Here is a 19045-nt window from a genome sequence, read left to right as displayed (position 1 = left end):
ATACTTTACTGCTGGTACTGCCACAGGCACAATGGTATAAAAATAAACCCTAAAATGTTATTGTGCTATATATCAAAAAAAAAAATTAATGGACCTGAGATCATGCTGTAATACGGATGTTAAAAATTTAAACCATGTACAATATTTCAGACACGAATGTGACCTTACCAACTGGCTACCCATGACTGACAAAAGGATTGAGCAGGAGACTGTGATTAGTTTGCACTACAGGATGTGTTACAAATATTAAAACCTTAATATAAATATCTTGCAGGCTTGTAGATGATCAAGGTCTTTTATTCTTTGTCACATTTTTCAGTTTTCCTCTTATTGTCCTTAAAATGAAAAGGCCATGTTAAAAGCCTTACGGCCATTATCTTGGTGTACAGCCCCTTTTAGTTCTAATTCAAATAACCTCAGCACCAAAGTAACTAAACAAATTACTTAGCAAACATTAAAATGATTAAAATGACCATACATTAACAGTTTTTATGTCATTGCCATCAACTGGTACTTGACCTAAAGGTCTTGTGGGCGACAGTCAAAGTAGGTTCATGTCACCACAAGTATCTTTCTATAAGATTGGTTAAAATAAATCTATATCTCATTAACTCTCCGGAGAGAGTTTGTTATTTAATTAATAAATCAAGTTTCACAATCGGTGCTTTCTCACCATCCAACACAAACAAATCTGATCGCTCAGGACAAGCAGTTTGAGTTTAAAGTTTACTTTCAGTCTTTTGCTGGTAGTAAACAACTAGCACCTAACTGTGCAAAGCATAATTTTTAAGAGTTGGTTGCATAAAAGAGATTTACAGATATGTGCGTTGGCTTAACAGTTTGATTGGGAGACATTCTGCCCCCGTCTATGTTTGGACCTGAGCAGTTAAATTGCTGGCACAGCCACTTGACTCTGCAGGCAGTTGGGCAGAGTCAGCCACTTGGTGGAATTTCACATTCCCACTTTACTGTGTGTCCCAGCATGTCTCCAAGTGTCTGCTCACGTCACATAGGAGTCAAGGCATCACCCACTCTGACAGGCTGATGTCATACGGTAACATAGACGAGGAGAACCTCTAAGGCAGAGTTTCTCAACCCTCTCTGGCACAAGTCCCCTTTTTTAGATCTGCAGGGTTCTCATGACCCCAGCGGTTACAGAATGCTCAAGTTGAGTAATGTGACTTTGAGTATTCTTGTGAACATGTGGGGAACTCCAAGGGAACTACATAAATACTACTATTTACTACTAAAAACAATGCATTGTTACAATTACTTGAAAATGTGTAGAAAATGTATCAGCAACTATTTTCAAAATCAATTAATCATTTAATTATTTAATCATTTTTGCTATTTTCTGACTTTTAGTGAACCCAGCAATCAACAACAGTCCTTAACCAAGAATATAATAGTTAGTTGCAACTATCTATCTATCTATCTATATAGATAGATAGATAGATAGATAGATAGATAGATAGATAGATAGATAGATAGATAGATAGATAGATAGATATATATGAAACATACTTTTTTCAAAAAAATATGTGGTATATTAATATACCTAATTTTAAACTTTTCTCTTAGTATAATAATTTTTTCCTGAAAAACAATGTAACTGTTCCAAACATAATAGCTGCAAGAACCTTTTAACTGTTCAAATGTGTTCTGTTAATAATGGCAAATAACTGTCCTTGTGTTTTTATTAAAACATTAAGTGAAAGATTTAGTATTAGATTAATAATTTTAGAAAATACTTTCTGGTGCAAATTGTAAAATTTTTCACTTACTTCAAAAATTCCCCAAAATACAATGCAATGACAATAAAATACATTAAAATACAATTCAATGTCAGCCATGAAAAATAATAATGAAAATATATGCTTGGTTTTGAATACGGACAAATGAAAACTGATGTTGCTACAATTCTTACAATTCTTCTTTGTGTTTCAGCCAAAACAGATCAAAACTCTTAGTTGAGGAACAACCAACGACACTGCAATGAGTTCAAACCAGGACCCAAAAGCCTTAGGTAAGTTTGGAAAATGCAAAAGACTTCTTTATGTCTGTTCTGTTTGTTGTACAAGGAGATATGGTGTGCTTCTTATAAACTAGCTTGTATTATTAATCATTTCCACAAATTTAGCATAAACCTGACCAACAAAGTTATTGGTATTAAAAGGGGATTTATCATGAAAATGCTTTCATCATTATTAATTATCATGCTTTTGTGGACAATTCCATTTCATACCTCCAAGAAACACTCTTAGAAAGTATCTGAAACCATTCTCCACACTCATTCAATCAGTAGTTTATGACTATCATTCACCCATTCAAATGATGACAGGCTTTAAACAGCCAATCAATTTACATTAACATTCATTACAGTCATTTAGTCCACACCTTTTATCCAATTTAATCAGTAGCATATTACATATCATTCTCCCATTCACACACATGACAGACTACCATGCAAGGTGTATCGAACCACCGATCCTCTGAATGGAGAACTACCTTGCTCTCCACTACGCCACAGCCGCCCCATACTGAAAGTGTCTAGAAATCTGCTGGTTTCCAAATCTAACAGTTTCCTCCAGGAGTGATTGGTATGCAGAGGCAAACGACTGACTGCTGTCCTACCAGACTTGGATTATGTGTGAATCAATACTTGAGGAGCAAGAAATCCTGCCTGCATTCAGATGATATACTGTAAGAGCGTAAACCAATCCCCTGAGAGATGACACATAAAGCTTGATAAATATTCAATATACGCCCTCTAACTGGAAAAGGTCTGCTGTGGAAAAGTGTTGAAGAATGGGTAACCTAAAAGTTACACACATAAGAAGTAGTGAAAGTATAAGTCAACCCTCGAGTTTACTGTATGTCATCAATGGCACATCATTTATTTTAGAGAGAGCAGGATCTGGTTCCACTTTGAAGGTCACGTTGTCATGGCTTTCTTAAAAAGTCCTTTAAATAATGTAATGCTTTTTAAATAATTTAATTTGTTTACATTTGCCTTCTTACAGTAGATAGATGACGGTGAGGTTAGATAAAAGTAACCAGTAAAAGCTACTTCAACTTCCAAAAAACATACTTCAAATTTCAAAATGTGTCATTACTGTGGATGGCCAGATTTTACTTGCCTATCTAGGAAATCAAACAAGTTGTGGGTAAGACTTGTAAAATATTTACATTTCAAACTGAACACAATAAAAACAGCATATTATGTTGGTAGTAGGAATTGCTGGTATTTGGTGTATTAGTTTAGTATATTTGTCTTTACTTTTTATTGATTGTAACAGTGAATAAAGACCTGCCTGGCTTTACAGGAACAGTGTTGTTCCTTAATATCATTATCTTCTGTCTTGATCACCATGTGATGTGGTGGTTCACTTTTACACTAAGATCTGTAGGCTTTAGCTTCTATCTTGAGCTTTTCAACCTATTTTCACAGCGGAATCAGTTTGACATCATGGATGTATCCATCATACTCTTATGGTAGACTCTTCTATCTGCTTCTCTCTGAAATCACTTTTTCCAAAAATGTAATAATATTACTCAGGGAGTGCAGTTAGTGACAGTGTGGGCTCCATGGTCGCTCTGACCGCTAGACAGAGTAGCAGCAGGGGGCCGGGGGCTTAGTAAAGGGTTAATTGGAGCTGCTGTTCTTATTCAAATAAATGTGAATGGAATTAAGTTTTGGTATGGTATCTACATAGTTAACTCTGTTGTCTTGGGAATCAATGTATGTTTATAACTATGCCGGATAGTGTCATGTGGCTAAGGACCTGATCTAACTACAAGAAGTGTGATAATTCGCAGTTTGGCCTATATGTATTATGCAGCAGTAAATTCTTGCTAAATGTTAATGCCCCATGGAGAATGAAGCATTACGAGTCCTTACGAGGTGTGATGCTGGCACAGAAAAAGGAGTAACTGTGGGGGCGGGGGTTTGAGTTTTTGATTTCAACAGCTGTTGGATGAACTTTCTGTTGGATGCTGAGTCATCCTACAGTTGAAATCCTAGAGAGGAATAACGTTGACAAGATGTGTCATCCATCTCTCTTTTGCTATCTCCATCACAACAGGAGGGAATTTATATTGGTCCCATGTTTGATAGTGCAGTTGACATTGAGGCCCCATTCATGTCATTAGTCATAAATAAAATCAATTTACTTGATTTTTAATAAAAATATTAGTACATTGGAGTTTATATTAAAATAAATCAATGACAAAAAAGCTCAATTTGATCAGTTTTTTGGTGTTTTAGCGAAGTATACGCTTGCCTTTGGATAAAAAAAATATACATATTTGAATCCAAATACATCAGCAGAGTTCAAGAGTTAAAAGGTCTTGCTGATGTGTCAGCTGTAATGGTTGACAAAAAGAAAGGAAATACTGACCTCTTGTGAAGTTCTAGCTTAACTGCAACCAAAAGTAAAAGCACTAGTAATTTGTGTTGTGCCCATCTAAAGAGACTCGTTACTATGGTGCTTTTTTTCAAATCTTGGGTATAACTGATATTTAAGATAATGTTACTGTTTTTAACACTTAATACAAGTGGAGGTTTAAATACTGTGATCACTTTTGCAGCTCATCCTATATGTTTAACCATATCCAATCCCATGTTTTTTGCTCAGGCATGTTTTAACAGTGTGAATATTGACCACAACTCGTGACCTAATGAACAAAGCATTGATTCAATTATTGTTTTCTTTTTCTTTTGCCTTTTGTCCTTCTAATGTTTGCTTTAAAGTGGCAAACTCAAGATTTTCCTTTGAAAACATGTCTGTTAAGTCCCTATTGCCGAATGAGGTAACACAATGTTGATTGAGCGTATATAGCATGTACACTGATGAACATATTGCAATATTTATATATTTGCAGTATTAATTCCTAGAAAATAAATCTTGCTGAGGAAAATCAAACATATCCTTCTGCTACAGCTTCACATTAAAATAATTCATCTGGCGAAATGCGAGTTAACTTTTATTATAAAGAACAGTGACAGAGGAAAATGCAATGTGGTTGTCAGTGAGATGGAAACTGAGCGCTGCCATTTATCAAAAATGCCTCTACAAAAAAAGACAACTATCATATTAGGCAATTTTTGACAGCGGATCAGTCTGAAATATTGCAGGGAATAATGGAACATGAAGGAGCAGCCACAGTGAGCTGTTATATGAAGAGCTGCAGGCGACAGGCTGCACACCTCTAACTTCTAAGCGAGGTAACCAACTACTTTCGCTGCTCGCAGACTCATGCCGTGAGCAGAATAAAAATAAGATCACGGTTGCTCAGATAATGTTGGAAACAGTATACGGGAGCTGTAGTATTAAACCTTATTTGCTTATTCCATCAGTAAAAAAAAAATCTCACACAGCAGAGTTTAACAGTTATTTTCTGGTTTTTACAGTGGCTATCAAGAAAAGGTCCAGAGTTCCCGGGGTTATGATCACTCAGTATGTTGAGGTACTGCCTGCAGGGATGTCAACACCTGACTTTGCCTGGAAACCAATGCCTATGACTACTCAAGAGGGTAAATAACAAAAGCAATGTAAAACTTTGATTACAATAAAATGATCAAACACTATCTACAACTCTATCACTGTCCTATGTCTTTCTTTATTTCATTTTTCAGGTAAAAAAGGATTTTTCAAGGCCATGGTTAGTGGAGAGCCGGCACCAGCTGTGACATGGGGGCGTAACAAAGGTGAGGTCGATGACCCAGAAAAATACCAGACCAGATTTGATGAAAGAGCTCAAGAGCACATTCTTGAGGTGAGAAAACAGTGTTTTAAAAAAAGCTCTCATAAAACAGAAATTTATGTTTTATCCTTACATATTTTCCAGTCCGTTGTCCTGTCCTCCAACATTTGCTGACCTGTATTAAATATTTAATTATTTTAATTGAATTTTTGGAAAGTATGAGGTATATTTAATTAATTTGATTTGTTCTTAACTTGGCAGTACACAATTAAAAGAGCTCATTGGTCTTGGCAATGTGAGACATAACTTGAGAGTCAGCACTAAATATAATCTAACAATTATAATATGGCTCCATCAGATACCCAATGTAAAACCAGATCAAGCTGACACCTACAAATGCTTTGTCACCAATGAGTATGGACAGGCTGTCTGCTCTGCAACTCTCAATGTTATTGAAGGTAAAAGACAGTTTATTGCTCAGTCATATGTTCATGGTAAATTATTAAAATGATAGTGTAATATATTGGAGATTTGACTAATCACTAATGATTTCTTGTTTTTTTCCCAGTTGGTTTGAAGAAGAATGCCCAAAAAGGTATGAAATTTACCACTGATCTATGAAGAAGCTCACGTTTTCTCTTTCTACCATCGAGACATTCATTTTTTAGGATTACAGATAGTTCACAGTTGAATTTGAATCTCAGAAGCAACAACAACAAAGTGAGTTGAACATGGTAAAATATTATGCTCTGATAAATAAAATCTTTGCAATTGCAGAGCAAGATTTACAGATTTATTAAATTAAATTGATCCGTTTTTTTTTTTGCATTTTAAGATTTAGATAGCTTCATATTTAGAATTTAAAAAAACATGATTGTGGTGTTATTTGCGGTTAAGAAAACCTGTATCTCATTTTTTTCTTTAAATTCACATTTCATTTTCTTTTAGCAAACATACAAGCACCACAAGATTTCAGAAAAATGCTAAAGAAAACGTAAGTTCAAGTCAGAGTTCAACTGTTTTTTTTTAATATGTGCTGTTGTAGATCTCCAAAAACATTCTACTTTATTCTTCTCTTGTCAGTGTTGTTGTTACCAGAAAGAAACAACTCCCACCAAGAAAAGAGGGAGAAATTGATCCTAAGTTCTTGGAACTGCTTCTCTCTGCACCAAAGAAGGACTATGAAAAAATCTGTTTTGACTTTGGTGTTACCGACTTTCGCTGGTTGCTTAAGAGACTCAACAAGCTGAAAAAGGAAAGGCAAGATGAGCAGGCAAAGGTACTGTACTGTATGCAGTTTGTAACAACTGCACATGCATTCTAGATCATATATTTTGAACCTGCAAAAATGTTGGTTAGGTGTGAAGCTAAATTGCAAACTGATACATTTTGAGCTGTGAAAATGTATAATATTTGCTTAAAGTGTTTTAGCAAAATCTGGTGGCCCAATATCAGCTATAACAGTGGTTCTCAATTTTTTTTCCCTTACAAAAAAGAGAATTTAGTGGTAACCTATTTTTTAAACTTCTAGTCTTAGTTATGTGAAAGAACAATATGAGAAAAATGTATTAAAAAGACATCTTTGTTTTTCTCGGATTATTATATTTTAAATTAAAATATTTTCATTTTATTAAATATAATGCTGCAGGGATGACATATTTTGTAGGCCAACACTTGAAGTTAGCATTGCACCTGTTACCGCAACAAAAAGCAAATATGATTTTTCCATTCGATTTTGGATAGTTGCAGAAAATAAACTCTGTGGCAAACACCAGTTTATGATACTCTCACGCTCTCAACGCTTGTTGATAACAGCATTCTTTAAGTCAGCTTCAAAATCCACGAGTGGGGTATTTACATAATTTATAAAAGTAGAACCAAACGTTAAACCCATGAAAAACAAAAATGATTCCGAGACAAGAACATCAGGAGTTTAAGGACTCATTCCTGCAGCACTAAATTATCTGAAAACTTTTTCACTGAGTCACTGAGCGATAGTTTGCTCTTTTTGGTGAAAGCAGAAAAAAGAGTAAAGAGTAACTCCCAACCAGTCTGTGAAGTACTGTTTCACTGCCGTATCTGGTTGAAGGTTTCAAGCCTGATTCACATCAGGAATTCTTTTTTTTCCCAAGGTTTGTTTTGATTAGTTTGCCTGAGGGTTTACCAGCGTATTGAGCCTTGAAAAAAATTAATTCTCCGTTCAAGGCTGCTTCAGTTGAAAAGTCATGGCTTCAGCAATGGAAAATCTACAGATACACAGGACATTTCATTTCTCTTTTTCAGGTTGTAGAGCAGCTGGACAATGTCAAACAAATAGAAGTAAAACCAAACGGGAGAGCTGAGTTCAGCCTGGACATGACACTACATGATCCAAACAGTGCAATTAACCTGTACAAGGTGAGTTAATATGTATTACAAGATAAACTACTCATAACCAATCACTATTCAAATACAAAGGAAATAAAACAATCTAATCTAAGCATTCTTCTCTAAAAAGGATGGGACAATGGTTCTATATGGGAACGATGAAAATTCAAAGCATAGCCTTCAGAAAACAGGGACAAATTATGTTTTCAGCATCAAAGATCCTCAGCCAGAAGATGCTGGATTTTACCAGCTCGATGTTGAAGATGCAAATGTTCTTACAACTGACTTTCAAGGTGAGTTGTAACTAACGCAACTGTAATAAAAACAGGAAGATTGTACTGGCAGTTGATGAGACAATTCAAGGCACGTTCAGGAATGAGAACTGTCAGTTTTTCCATATCCGCCCTTCCTCCTCTCTCAGTTCCTGCTGTGGAGTTCATAGCCAAGATTAAGGATGTGAAGGCCTTTGAAAGTGAGGACGCCATCTTTCAGTGTGTCCTGTCAACACCCCTCAACAGAATTACCTGGTCAAAACAGGATTCATCGCTTGAACATGGGGACAAGTATGAGATCACTGTCTCAGAGGACAAGCTAATTCACACGTTGAGAGTTAAAGACTGTAAAATGGAAGATTATGGAGTCTTTTATGCCATTGCTGGGATAACATCCAGCTGTGCCTCTCTTAAAGTGGAAGGTGGGACATCCTTTTTATATATACAGACATATACATTAATAAATAAACCAGCAATCTCAGCTTTATAGTGTAATACCTGGATATGCACACCTTCTGTCTTTGCTTTATTCAGAAAATGTAAATGAGAAAATTAATTCATTATCCGTACTTGTATGTGCACGCTTGAATTCAGCTGATCCGAATGGTAAAGGACGCAAAGGCACCCAAACCGGGAATCAAGATGACCTGACTAAACTTGCATTGGAGCAGCAGGCCAAGCTACAAAAACAGAAAGACGACCTGGAGGCAGCCAGACGAGCGCAGGCTGAAAAGGACGGTGGGGGCGGGGGAGATGGAAGGGATGGTTCCGGTGACAAAACGGATGGAGACGAGGGTGGAGACGGCACAAATAAGAACCTCCTGACAGATGGAGATGATGGAAATAAAGGGAATGATGCAGATGATGGGAAAAAGAAGCGAGTACGAACTGGCCCTTTGGTTCCTGACACTGTTATAGGTAAAGTCCTCGCATTGTGTGAATACTGATAAATGTGTCACTTCATTGCATATATATATAACGCAGTAGTTTTAGTTCCAGCTGTCATTATGTGTCTCTGCTACTGCATACTGTGTGTTGTCAGCTTTGCTACTTGGGGTTCATCAAACAAAACAAATGGGTAAATTCAATAGACACTTCGAATGGCCTTTGTAAAATGATTATTATTATTATTATTGTTTACTTAATAATTATAAAGGATTTTGAAGATCTACTATATGAAAAATATTGTGCAGTACTGCATATTGACCTCTAGAGAGAGACATACTGTAAACAAGAAAAACTAGAAGTGTTAACGTTTTGGAATAGAAAACTGCATGCGCCTTTAACATTATTTCTACCTTTGTTTGCTCTGTTTACTGTAATTTATTTATTTGTATGGAATGGAATACCAAAATTGTCATTTACATACACTTTTGCTCTTACCAGAGGTTGCATATGGCAAAAATTCGTTTTGATTATTTCACAATATTTACTTTGTTCTTATTTACAGATCGTGGTGCTCAGTTCGTCTGCGGACTGTCAGATACTTTGGCTAATATTGGTGAACGAGCAGAGCTGTCTTGCAAACTAAGCAGTGAGACCTCTGAGGGACGTTGGTATAAAAATGGGAAGCTGGTAAGACCATTATTTTTGCAGAATGTTGAGTATATAGGACTACTGCCATATATATCCCTGTTTCATAGCTTGCAGACCTGTAAAGACCCATCAAAGTCAAAAACGTATTAGTGCATTGGATACCTTAATGTTTGTCTGATGAATATTGAATCTTTTTTATCTGACAAGCTAAACAATGAGGATGGTGTAACAATTATCAAAGATGGAGCCTGTCACAGGTTGGTAATTGATTGCTGTAAAAAAGATGATGCAGCTGTGTACAGCTTTGAAGCTGAAGGCCGTAAATCAGAAGCAACGCTTAATATTCAAGGTCAGAATAAAAATCAATAACATGGTTTGGCATCAGTTGATAAATTAGCCAAAGGGTTAAGGTTTTTTGACAAAAACTTTTTTCTCTGACATTGAAGATTCACCCAAAATTGACGATGATGCACTAGGAAAATTCACAAAGCCGATGATAACACAGTGCTACAAGGATGACGATGAGCTTTTGCCCGCTCTCAATGTGAAAATTGAAACATCAGCTACTGAGAGCCTTCTCAAGTGTCAAAGGAAAGATGGTGGAGAGGTCAAAATCAAAAATGAATTTGGTACAATGGAGGCTATTTCCAAACTTATCGTACTGGGTGAGTTGTCAAAATGAGACGTAAAAGTTGCCATGTGTAGCTAATTGTTCTGTATTTAAGGAGAGAAAAGCTTTTCCCTGTTTACTAAGTACGACTACTTTCATTTCATCAACAGACAAACCCACACCACCACAAGGACCGGTGGACATTATGGAAAGTGCTGTAACATCTGTTGAGTTCAAATGGAAACCACCAAAACATACTGGTGGCTGCCCGGTCACAAACTACATCATAGAACGCCAACAAGTCGGGCTCAACAAATGGTTAGATCTCGGTGAGATCCCCGGCAGCAACCCGAGTTACAAAGACTTAGATGTGGACCCTGGAAGGAGATACTGCTACCGGATCAGAGCCAAGAACGCACAAGGCATCAGTGATTACCTGCAGACAGAGGACATAGCAGCTCGTGTATTACGTAAGTCTTTAGCTTGAGCCTCACTTTGGCTTCCAAAGGGCTATTTCAGCCACTGTATTTCTATTGTATTTGTTGATAGATGAACCCAAAACTCCAGGGCCAGTGGCGCTAGAGCAAACAGTCCACGGCAAAGTGTTGGTATCATGGGCTCCTTCTCCAGACCAGGAGCTCGACGACCGCCTTTACTACATGGTGTCTCAATGGGACTCCAACACCAGAGTGTGGAAGAATGTAGCAGGCCGACTCTTCACTAACTCACACACCGTCAACAACATCCTTCCTGGGGTAGAGTACCATTTCCGGATCTACGCTAAGAATGATATGGGCCTCTCAGATCCATCTCAGTCCCCTACATGGGGTGCCAACAGCAACAGAGGTGGGTTATTATAGTTGTTCCTGTTAAGTTATTACAATAAACCAAACCATGCACTGAAGAAGTGGTTTGACAATATAAAGTCAAATCTGTTTCTAAGGATGTTCTGTACTCTGCGCTAAAAAAGGAATATCGAATCATCATGTCCAATAATATTATATCATTGATTAGAGCTAACCTTTTTAAAGTAGGCATGGGCTACGATGTTTGGCATTTGGATTCGGGTGAGAGGTTTTACTTCCCCGATATCCAAATTTACTCATCCGATATGGAAAATGTAGGCTTATCGAAAAATCAATAAAACAGCTAAGGATTCCCAGATCTCCTTCTACCCAGTTATACACAGATTGGTGACTCACATTGCAGCCTTATCAGGGATTTGCGACTAGAAGGCATTAATGACAATCTCCCATTTGCATGTTTTTACTGAATATCATCCAATCCCTAATAGGGAGTTTATTTGCCCAGGGCAAGTGGACAAGCACTAACGTCATGCCCTGATGAAAGTTGAATATTCCAGCTTCTGTTTGTTTGGAGACATCAGACAAATCCTTTTCCATGATATAACTACATCAGTAACCATTAAACTCGTTAAAATCCTGAACAATCACACCGTTCCAACAGTTCTGAAGTTGTCTGTTCCACTATCACTCCCTTAGTAACAGTTTAGCTACAGTACTCTATGTGCTCCCTGACTGCCCTGGTACACTAATAGCTTGCCTTGCCTGTTAAAATGCAATATATCAGTGGTGATTACAGTCCTAATTTGGAGTAAATGTGTTATGTACAGAGCCTCAACCCCAATTCAAGCCATGCTAGTAGCTATTTAAGAAAAAAAAAAAGGACTCTAAGGATGGTCGGTCCACAGTCAAGGTTTTCAATTATCCAGTAAAATATCTCCATGTCTACTACATGGATTGGCGCAAAATTTGGTACATAATATCAATGGTTCCTAGATGATGCATCTTGATGATTTTAGTTGGACCCTGATTTTTAACCTAGCACCATCATGATTTCAAAATGTATATTTGTCAACTAGTAATTATGACCAAATATTTGAAAACTAATGGAATTCCCACCAGCCTCAGCAGTAATCAACCTGCCAGAGTGGTTACAATGGCTGTAGATTCTTAGTCTTTGAAATCTCTGATTACTTCATTGCGTGTAATCTATTATTCCAGAGCTGGGGAATACAATAGAATGTCTGAAACATTTCTGGATCCTTGTCGATAAAATTATGATGTGACCTAAATGACATTTTCAATACCTGATTTGTTTTCCCTATCAAGTTCCAATACCTTCAAACGGAGGTAATTCATCAGGGGTCAGCTTTGAGAGGCCTCCATCCATCTTGGTGCCTCTGAAAGTCCACGCACCACCAAAAGGTTACCAACTCTACATGACATGTGCTGTCCGGGGATGCCCTACGCCAACTGTATCCTGGTACCTGAATGACGTCTGCATCAACTTTGACAAAAACTACTACATCACCAACTCGTTTGGTGTGTGCTCCATGTACATTCTCAGAGTGCGATCAAAAGACAGCGGTGTCTGTAAAGTTGTTGCAGTCAACTCTTTCGGCAAGGCAGAGTGTTCTACTAAACTTAGTGTTAGAGGTAAGGTTTAACTTTAGAGTTGGAATAGTTTCAGAATAATCCGTTGTGGTTCGTGCTTAGAATTATTATTTAATAATTATCATTTTTCTCTCTACTTTTTCTCAACAGATTAAAATGGCATGAAGACATTCAGCAGCCTCTCCTCGTACTGACACGTTCGGGACAATAAGGAAGGGGAATGCTTCTTGTTTTACTTCATAAATGTATATGAAATGTGACAATTTACAATTGTTACCCCATCATAGGAAATAATAGCACAAGTGAAGTGACACACTAAAGTGCAAAGATGTCTGTCAAATTTTCTCTTGTGGTGTTACAGGTCTCAGTGCTAGAGAGCCTGAATACAGATGATGTGTGCCTGTGAAAACAGGAATAAATGAAGAAGCAGGCAGTTCTGTGGCGTCTTCATTGGTAGTTTTCCCGGGCTATGTTTATTACATATTTCTTTCAAGTGCATTGTCTTTCACAAAATCACATAAATGTACAACAACTTAAATAAGCAACATTCATATATTCACTATCCCACTTAATCACTCCATCCAGTCAATATAACTGGGACAACTGGGCATCAAACCCTCTCTAACCGTTCCACAACAGCAAAAATGGACCCACAGCTACTGTGGTGTAGGTGACGTCACGGATCTTTAAAAATGGCGGCGCCGCTCTAACAATAGACGAACGACCGCTAACACAGGCTAACAAACAGGCACAACACTAATATACATCTTTCGGTCACATTTAACCAACATACTCAGTGTGACACAACTCATTGAACATACAGATTTATATCACTTCATTATTTACAAATATTATGATGTGCAGGAGCCAGAAAACCCAGGGGAATGTACTGCTATGCTATCATTCAGCTAAGCTAACGTTAGCATCCGACAGTCAGTCTTAATACCGAACTCACGTTGCTTCTAAACAAATAAATGAAACACAAATTTTAACAATTGTTCTATAAACATTGGTCTCTATTTAAATCGTGTTTATTTTGTATTTACATATATTACTAACCTGTGAAAACAGGAATAAATGAAGAAGGAGGCAGTTCTGTGGCGTCTCCATTGGTAGTTTTCCCGGGCTATGGGAAGACGTTAAGCGCTGCACTGCCACCTACTGGCCATAGGGTGAAATATACTTCTGAGGAAGTTAGTATAATAGATTATTCTATTATATTTGGCTATTTTAACTAACAGTACATTACATCATATATTAATCAAATAAACAAAAATGTGACCATACATTTTGTGTGCGTCACAGTGGCAAATCCAATAAATCAAGAAACTAACAAGTGTGTAGCGTTCTTTTTGGTCTTGTTTTGTCGCTGAATTATTCCTTTATTAATAACTTTGCATACATTTTTCACTTACTTCACTGACAAAAATAAAACTCGGTGGACGTCATTAGAGCAACAGTTGTTTGCACATGGCTCCAATATCTAAGCCCACATCATCACGGCCATCACATTAAGCCCTTATGAACCAAGTGGACGTTTCTATTGCATTTCCATAAATATCCTACTGAGCCTCCCAGTAAATTGTCTATAAGAAGATCCTCAGCTGCAAACCTTGAATCAGTCCAGTTAATATCTACAGTCAAATAACCATTAAAGGAAGAGGTTTAATGGATACCATTGTTTAGCCGCTTGTAAGTGTATCTTAAAGAACCACTTCATTTACATTACATACTTACAAGGCCATTCTGACAAGGCCAACACAAAGAACAGTCCATACTGCACATGATGTGATATCTATAAAACATAGGATCACTGCTGGATAAAACTTTCTGACTAAACAAATACAGCCAAGATGCTTATTTCATCGGATGGATCAAACTCACTGATAAGAGCAATATAATGCAGGATTGTTCTTTCCATAATATTTGATGCATTTGTTTTGTCCTCACCTTGTTTCCTCTGCCAGGTCAGAGGTGATATTTGTGACAATTCTCCACTCGTGTCATCAGGCTTTTCTTGCAGTTATGCCACAAGTCTCTTTTATGATGTCGGCGTTACTATTCAAACGGTCTTGATAAGTCATGCTTGTTTAACCTCTGACAATGTGAACCCCAAAGCCGGCTCAGTGCAATGAGTCCATCACACCACCACACCATCACCAACCATCTTTTTTATAATGCTACCAGAGGTCCAGTGTGACTCACCGAGTACCGCAGGCACGCTATGAGAATGGCCAATTCATTCATATCAATGAGAGATTATTTTACCAAATGAAATGTCTCGAATGTTTATTGGCCAATGAAGTCCATAGGACGGTGATCCTATTACCAGAGACCTTGTGAAGCTGCCAGTCGAGAGCTTTTGGTTCGAGGCATTGAGGCTTACATGGCTATTGTGGATCCATAAATCATAAAGCATTAACCATCAAGCACAGATGTACAGTAATAACTATCACTAATTCGTAATATTTTTAAGTGTGAACCTTGATATTAGAATATAATGTGCACCTGGCGTTTTTATATTGTCACCAGTTATGGTGGAAAAACTGTTGACTGGATGTGTCCAATACAAGACTGAATGAACAGTCATAATGTATTTCCAGTGCGAACTGCAAAGTGATCGCTTTCATAGGGATTGGTAAGACGAACCTCCACCCTTTAGCACTGCTGTAATATGGGTTTTTAGCAACTACATTTTACCCATATATGGGTTTCTACGCGCTCCAAAACTTTTATCACCGAACAAAAAGGGGTGTCACCACAGAAATATTGGACAGTGCGAAGAGTTCACGAGTTGAAGACAGATAGCGGAACTTAGACGAAGAACTGAAAGTAAGTAAAAAAATGTTTTGGTGCTAAATTTCTTGTGTCAATAATTTTCTTCGAATTAACACCCAAAATGGACAAACGCAACAACGTAATTTTATATGGTGTACCCTCATGCAGGACAGTTTTAGTCAACAAAGGTATATGTCAGGGCAATTGTATGATTATCTAAATATGGGATAACAGAAAGGTATCATTTGTTGAGAGAGGACATGTCATGACCAGCAGACCTGCTTTAATTTGTGACACTAGTTTACTTAAGAACACATAGTGATATAAGTGATGAGGAGGGTTTTTAAATGTTGTCATTTTTTGTACATTCTTTTATAAATGTATGTACAAGGATTTGTTTATCATAGCTAATCATTCGATTGGGTTTATGGCTATCAAAGTATTTGATTCTGCTGTTGCAAAAATCTACTAATCCTGAAGAAAAGCAAAGATCCGATTAGCATTTTTAAACTTTTTTTTTCATTTAATGACCTGCAGACAAAGACATGGTGCTATTTTATATAACCATTTGAAATGATATGGCTGGTATGTTAGCATAGCATCACTAACATGGGCCATAACAACAAGAACCGCCAAAATATACTTTACTGCTGGTACTGCCACAGGCACAGTGGCATAAAAATAAACCCTAAAATGTTATCGTGCTATATATCAAGAATGACGGCAGCGGAATTTTGATGCCCTGTCAAGAAAGAAAAAAAAATATGAATGGACCTGAGATCATGCTGTAATACGGATGTTAAAAATTTAAACCGTGTACCATATTTCAGACACGAATGTGACCTTACCAACTGGCTACCTATGACTGACAAAAGGATTGAGCAGGAGACTGTGATTAGTTTGCACTACAGGATGTGTTACAAATTAAAACCTTAATATGAATATCTTGCAGGCTTGTAGATGATCAAGGTCTTTTATTCTTTGTCACATTTTTCAGTTTTCCTCTTATTGTCCTTAAAATGAAAAGGCCATGTTAAAAGCCTTACGGCCATTATCTTGGTATACAGCCCCTTTTAGTTCTAATTCAAATAACCTCAGCACCAAAGTAATTAAAATGATTAAAATTACCATACATTAACAGTTTTTATGTCATTGCCATCAACTGGTACTTGACCTAAAGCTCTTGTCAAAGTAGGTTTATGTCACCACAAGTGTCTTTCTATAGGATTGGTTAAAATTAATCTGTATCTCATTAACTCTCCAGAGAGAGTTTGTTATTTAATTAATAAATCAAGTTTCACAATCTGTGCTTTCTCACCATCCAACACAAACAAATCTGATCGCTCAGGACAAGCAGTTTGAGTTTAAAGTTTACTTTCAGTCTTTTGCTGGTAGTAAACAACTAGGCACCTAAGTTGGTTGCATAAAAGAGATTTACAGATATGTGCGTTGGCTTAACAGTTTGATTGGGAGACATTCTTCCCCCGTCTATGTTTGGACCTGAGCAGTTAAATTGCTGGCACAGCCACTTGACTCTGCAGGCAGTTGGGCAGAGTCAGCCACTTGGTGGAATTTCACATTCCCACTTTACTGTGTGTCCCAGCATGTCTCCAAGTGTCTGCTCACGTCACATAGGAGTCAAGGCATCACCCACTCTGACAGGCTGATGTCATACGGTAACATAGACGAGGAGAACCTCTAAGGCAGAGTTTCTCAACCCTCTCTGGCACAAGTCCCCTTTTTTAGGTCTGCAGGGTTCTCATGACCCTTGTGAACATGTGGGGAACTCCAAGGGAACTACATAAATACTACTATTTACAACTAAAAACAATGCGTTGTTACAATTACTTGAAAATTTGTAGAAAAGGTATCAGCAACTATTTTCAAAATCAATTAATCATCGAAGTAATTTTTGCTATTTTCTGACTTTTAGTGAACCCAGCAATCAACAACAGTCCTTAACCAAGAATATAATAGTTAGTTGCAACTATCTATTTATCGATATATATATATCGAGATATATATGAAACATACGTTTTAAAAAATATATGTTGTATAACAATACACCTAATTTAAAAAAATAAACTTTTTCTCTTAGTATAATTGAATTTCTTCCTGAAAAACAATGTAACTGTTCCAAACATAATAGCTGCAAGAACCTTTTAACTGTTCAAATGTGTTCTGTAAATAATGGCAAATAACTGTCCTTGTGTTTTTATTAAAACATTAAGTGAAAGATTTAGTATTAGATTGACAATTTTAGGATATACTTTCTGGTGCAAAGTGTAAAATCAAAAATTCCCAAAAATACAATATAAAATATATGCTTGGTTTTGAATAAGGACAAATGAAAACTGATGTCGCTACAATTCTTACAATTTTTCTTTGTGTTTCAGCCAAAACAGATCAAAACCCTTAGTTGAGGAACAACCAACGACACTGCAATGAGTTCAAAAACAAACCAGGACCCAAAAGCCTTAGGTAAGTTTGGATAAAGCTTGATGAATATTCAATCTACGCCCTCTAACTGGAAAAGGTCTGCTGTGGAAAAGTGTTGACGAATGGGTAACCTAAAAGTTACACACATAAGAAGTAGTGAAAGTATAAGTCAACCCTTGAGTTTACTGTATGTCATCAATGGCACATCATTTATTTTAGAGAGCAGGATCTGGTTCCACTTTGAAGGTCACGTTGTCACTGCATTCTTAAATTGTCAAAGTCATTTAATTAATGTAATGCTTTTAAAATAATTGAATCTTTTTCTGTTTCTTTCTTTGATCATTACCACCTGCCTCCTTACATGTGTTTTGCAGCTACAGTAGATAGATGACGGTGAGGTTAGATAAAAGTAACCAGTAAAAGCTACTTCAACTTCCAAAAAACATACTTCAAATTCCAAAATGTGTCATTACTGTGGATGGCCAGATTTTACTTGCCTATCCAGGAAATCAAACAAGTTGTGGGTAAGACTTGTAAAAGATTTACATTTCAAACTGAACACAATAAAAACAGCATATTATGTTGGTAGTAGTAATTGCTGGTATTTGGTCTAAATATCTTTTTTCCAAAAATGGCTCCTTAGTGGCCACTAACTCACCAGATTATGCTGCCTCCCTTTCAAATTGACCAGCAATAAATCCCACAATCAAACACATATTGGCCAATCAATGCATAGCATCTGACAACAATCTGGCTCTTCTCGTCATTAGCACATACTTACCTAGAATTAGCACTTAATTAGCATTTATGTTCACTAGCTACTGAAGATATCCTGAATAAACATGCTGCCTTTACTTTTTATTGATTGTAACAGTGAATAAAGACCTGCCCGGCTTTACAGGAACAGTGTTGTTCCTTAA

At 36.9% G+C, this 19045-nt stretch overlaps 1 protein-coding gene across 1 annotated transcript; it reads left to right on the top strand.

The window, feature by feature from the left end:
* Positions 1–3879: 3879 nt before the first annotated feature.
* Positions 3880–13063, top strand: LOC129106374 (immunoglobulin-like and fibronectin type III domain-containing protein 1). Its single transcript, XM_054617760.1, has 17 exons — positions 3880–3904; positions 5360–5536; positions 5639–5778; positions 6065–6164; positions 6275–6301; positions 6655–6700; positions 6790–6985; positions 7990–8103; positions 8204–8366; positions 8495–8767; positions 9796–9920; positions 10089–10230; positions 10328–10546; positions 10662–10961; positions 11011–11337; positions 12624–12950; positions 13059–13063. Exons 1-17 carry the CDS (start codon positions 3880–3882, stop codon positions 13061–13063), a joined length of 2706 nt encoding a protein of 901 aa, XP_054473735.1.
* Positions 13064–19045: the final 5982 nt, after the last annotated feature.

Source organism: Anoplopoma fimbria, chromosome 17, assembly GCF_027596085.1.
Source record: "Anoplopoma fimbria isolate UVic2021 breed Golden Eagle Sablefish chromosome 17, Afim_UVic_2022, whole genome shotgun sequence".
NCBI classification, from domain to species: domain Eukaryota; kingdom Metazoa; phylum Chordata; class Actinopteri; order Perciformes; family Anoplopomatidae; genus Anoplopoma; species Anoplopoma fimbria.
The sequence above is the reverse complement of the archived record's forward strand: the minus strand, read 5'-3'. Positions and strand labels throughout refer to the sequence as shown.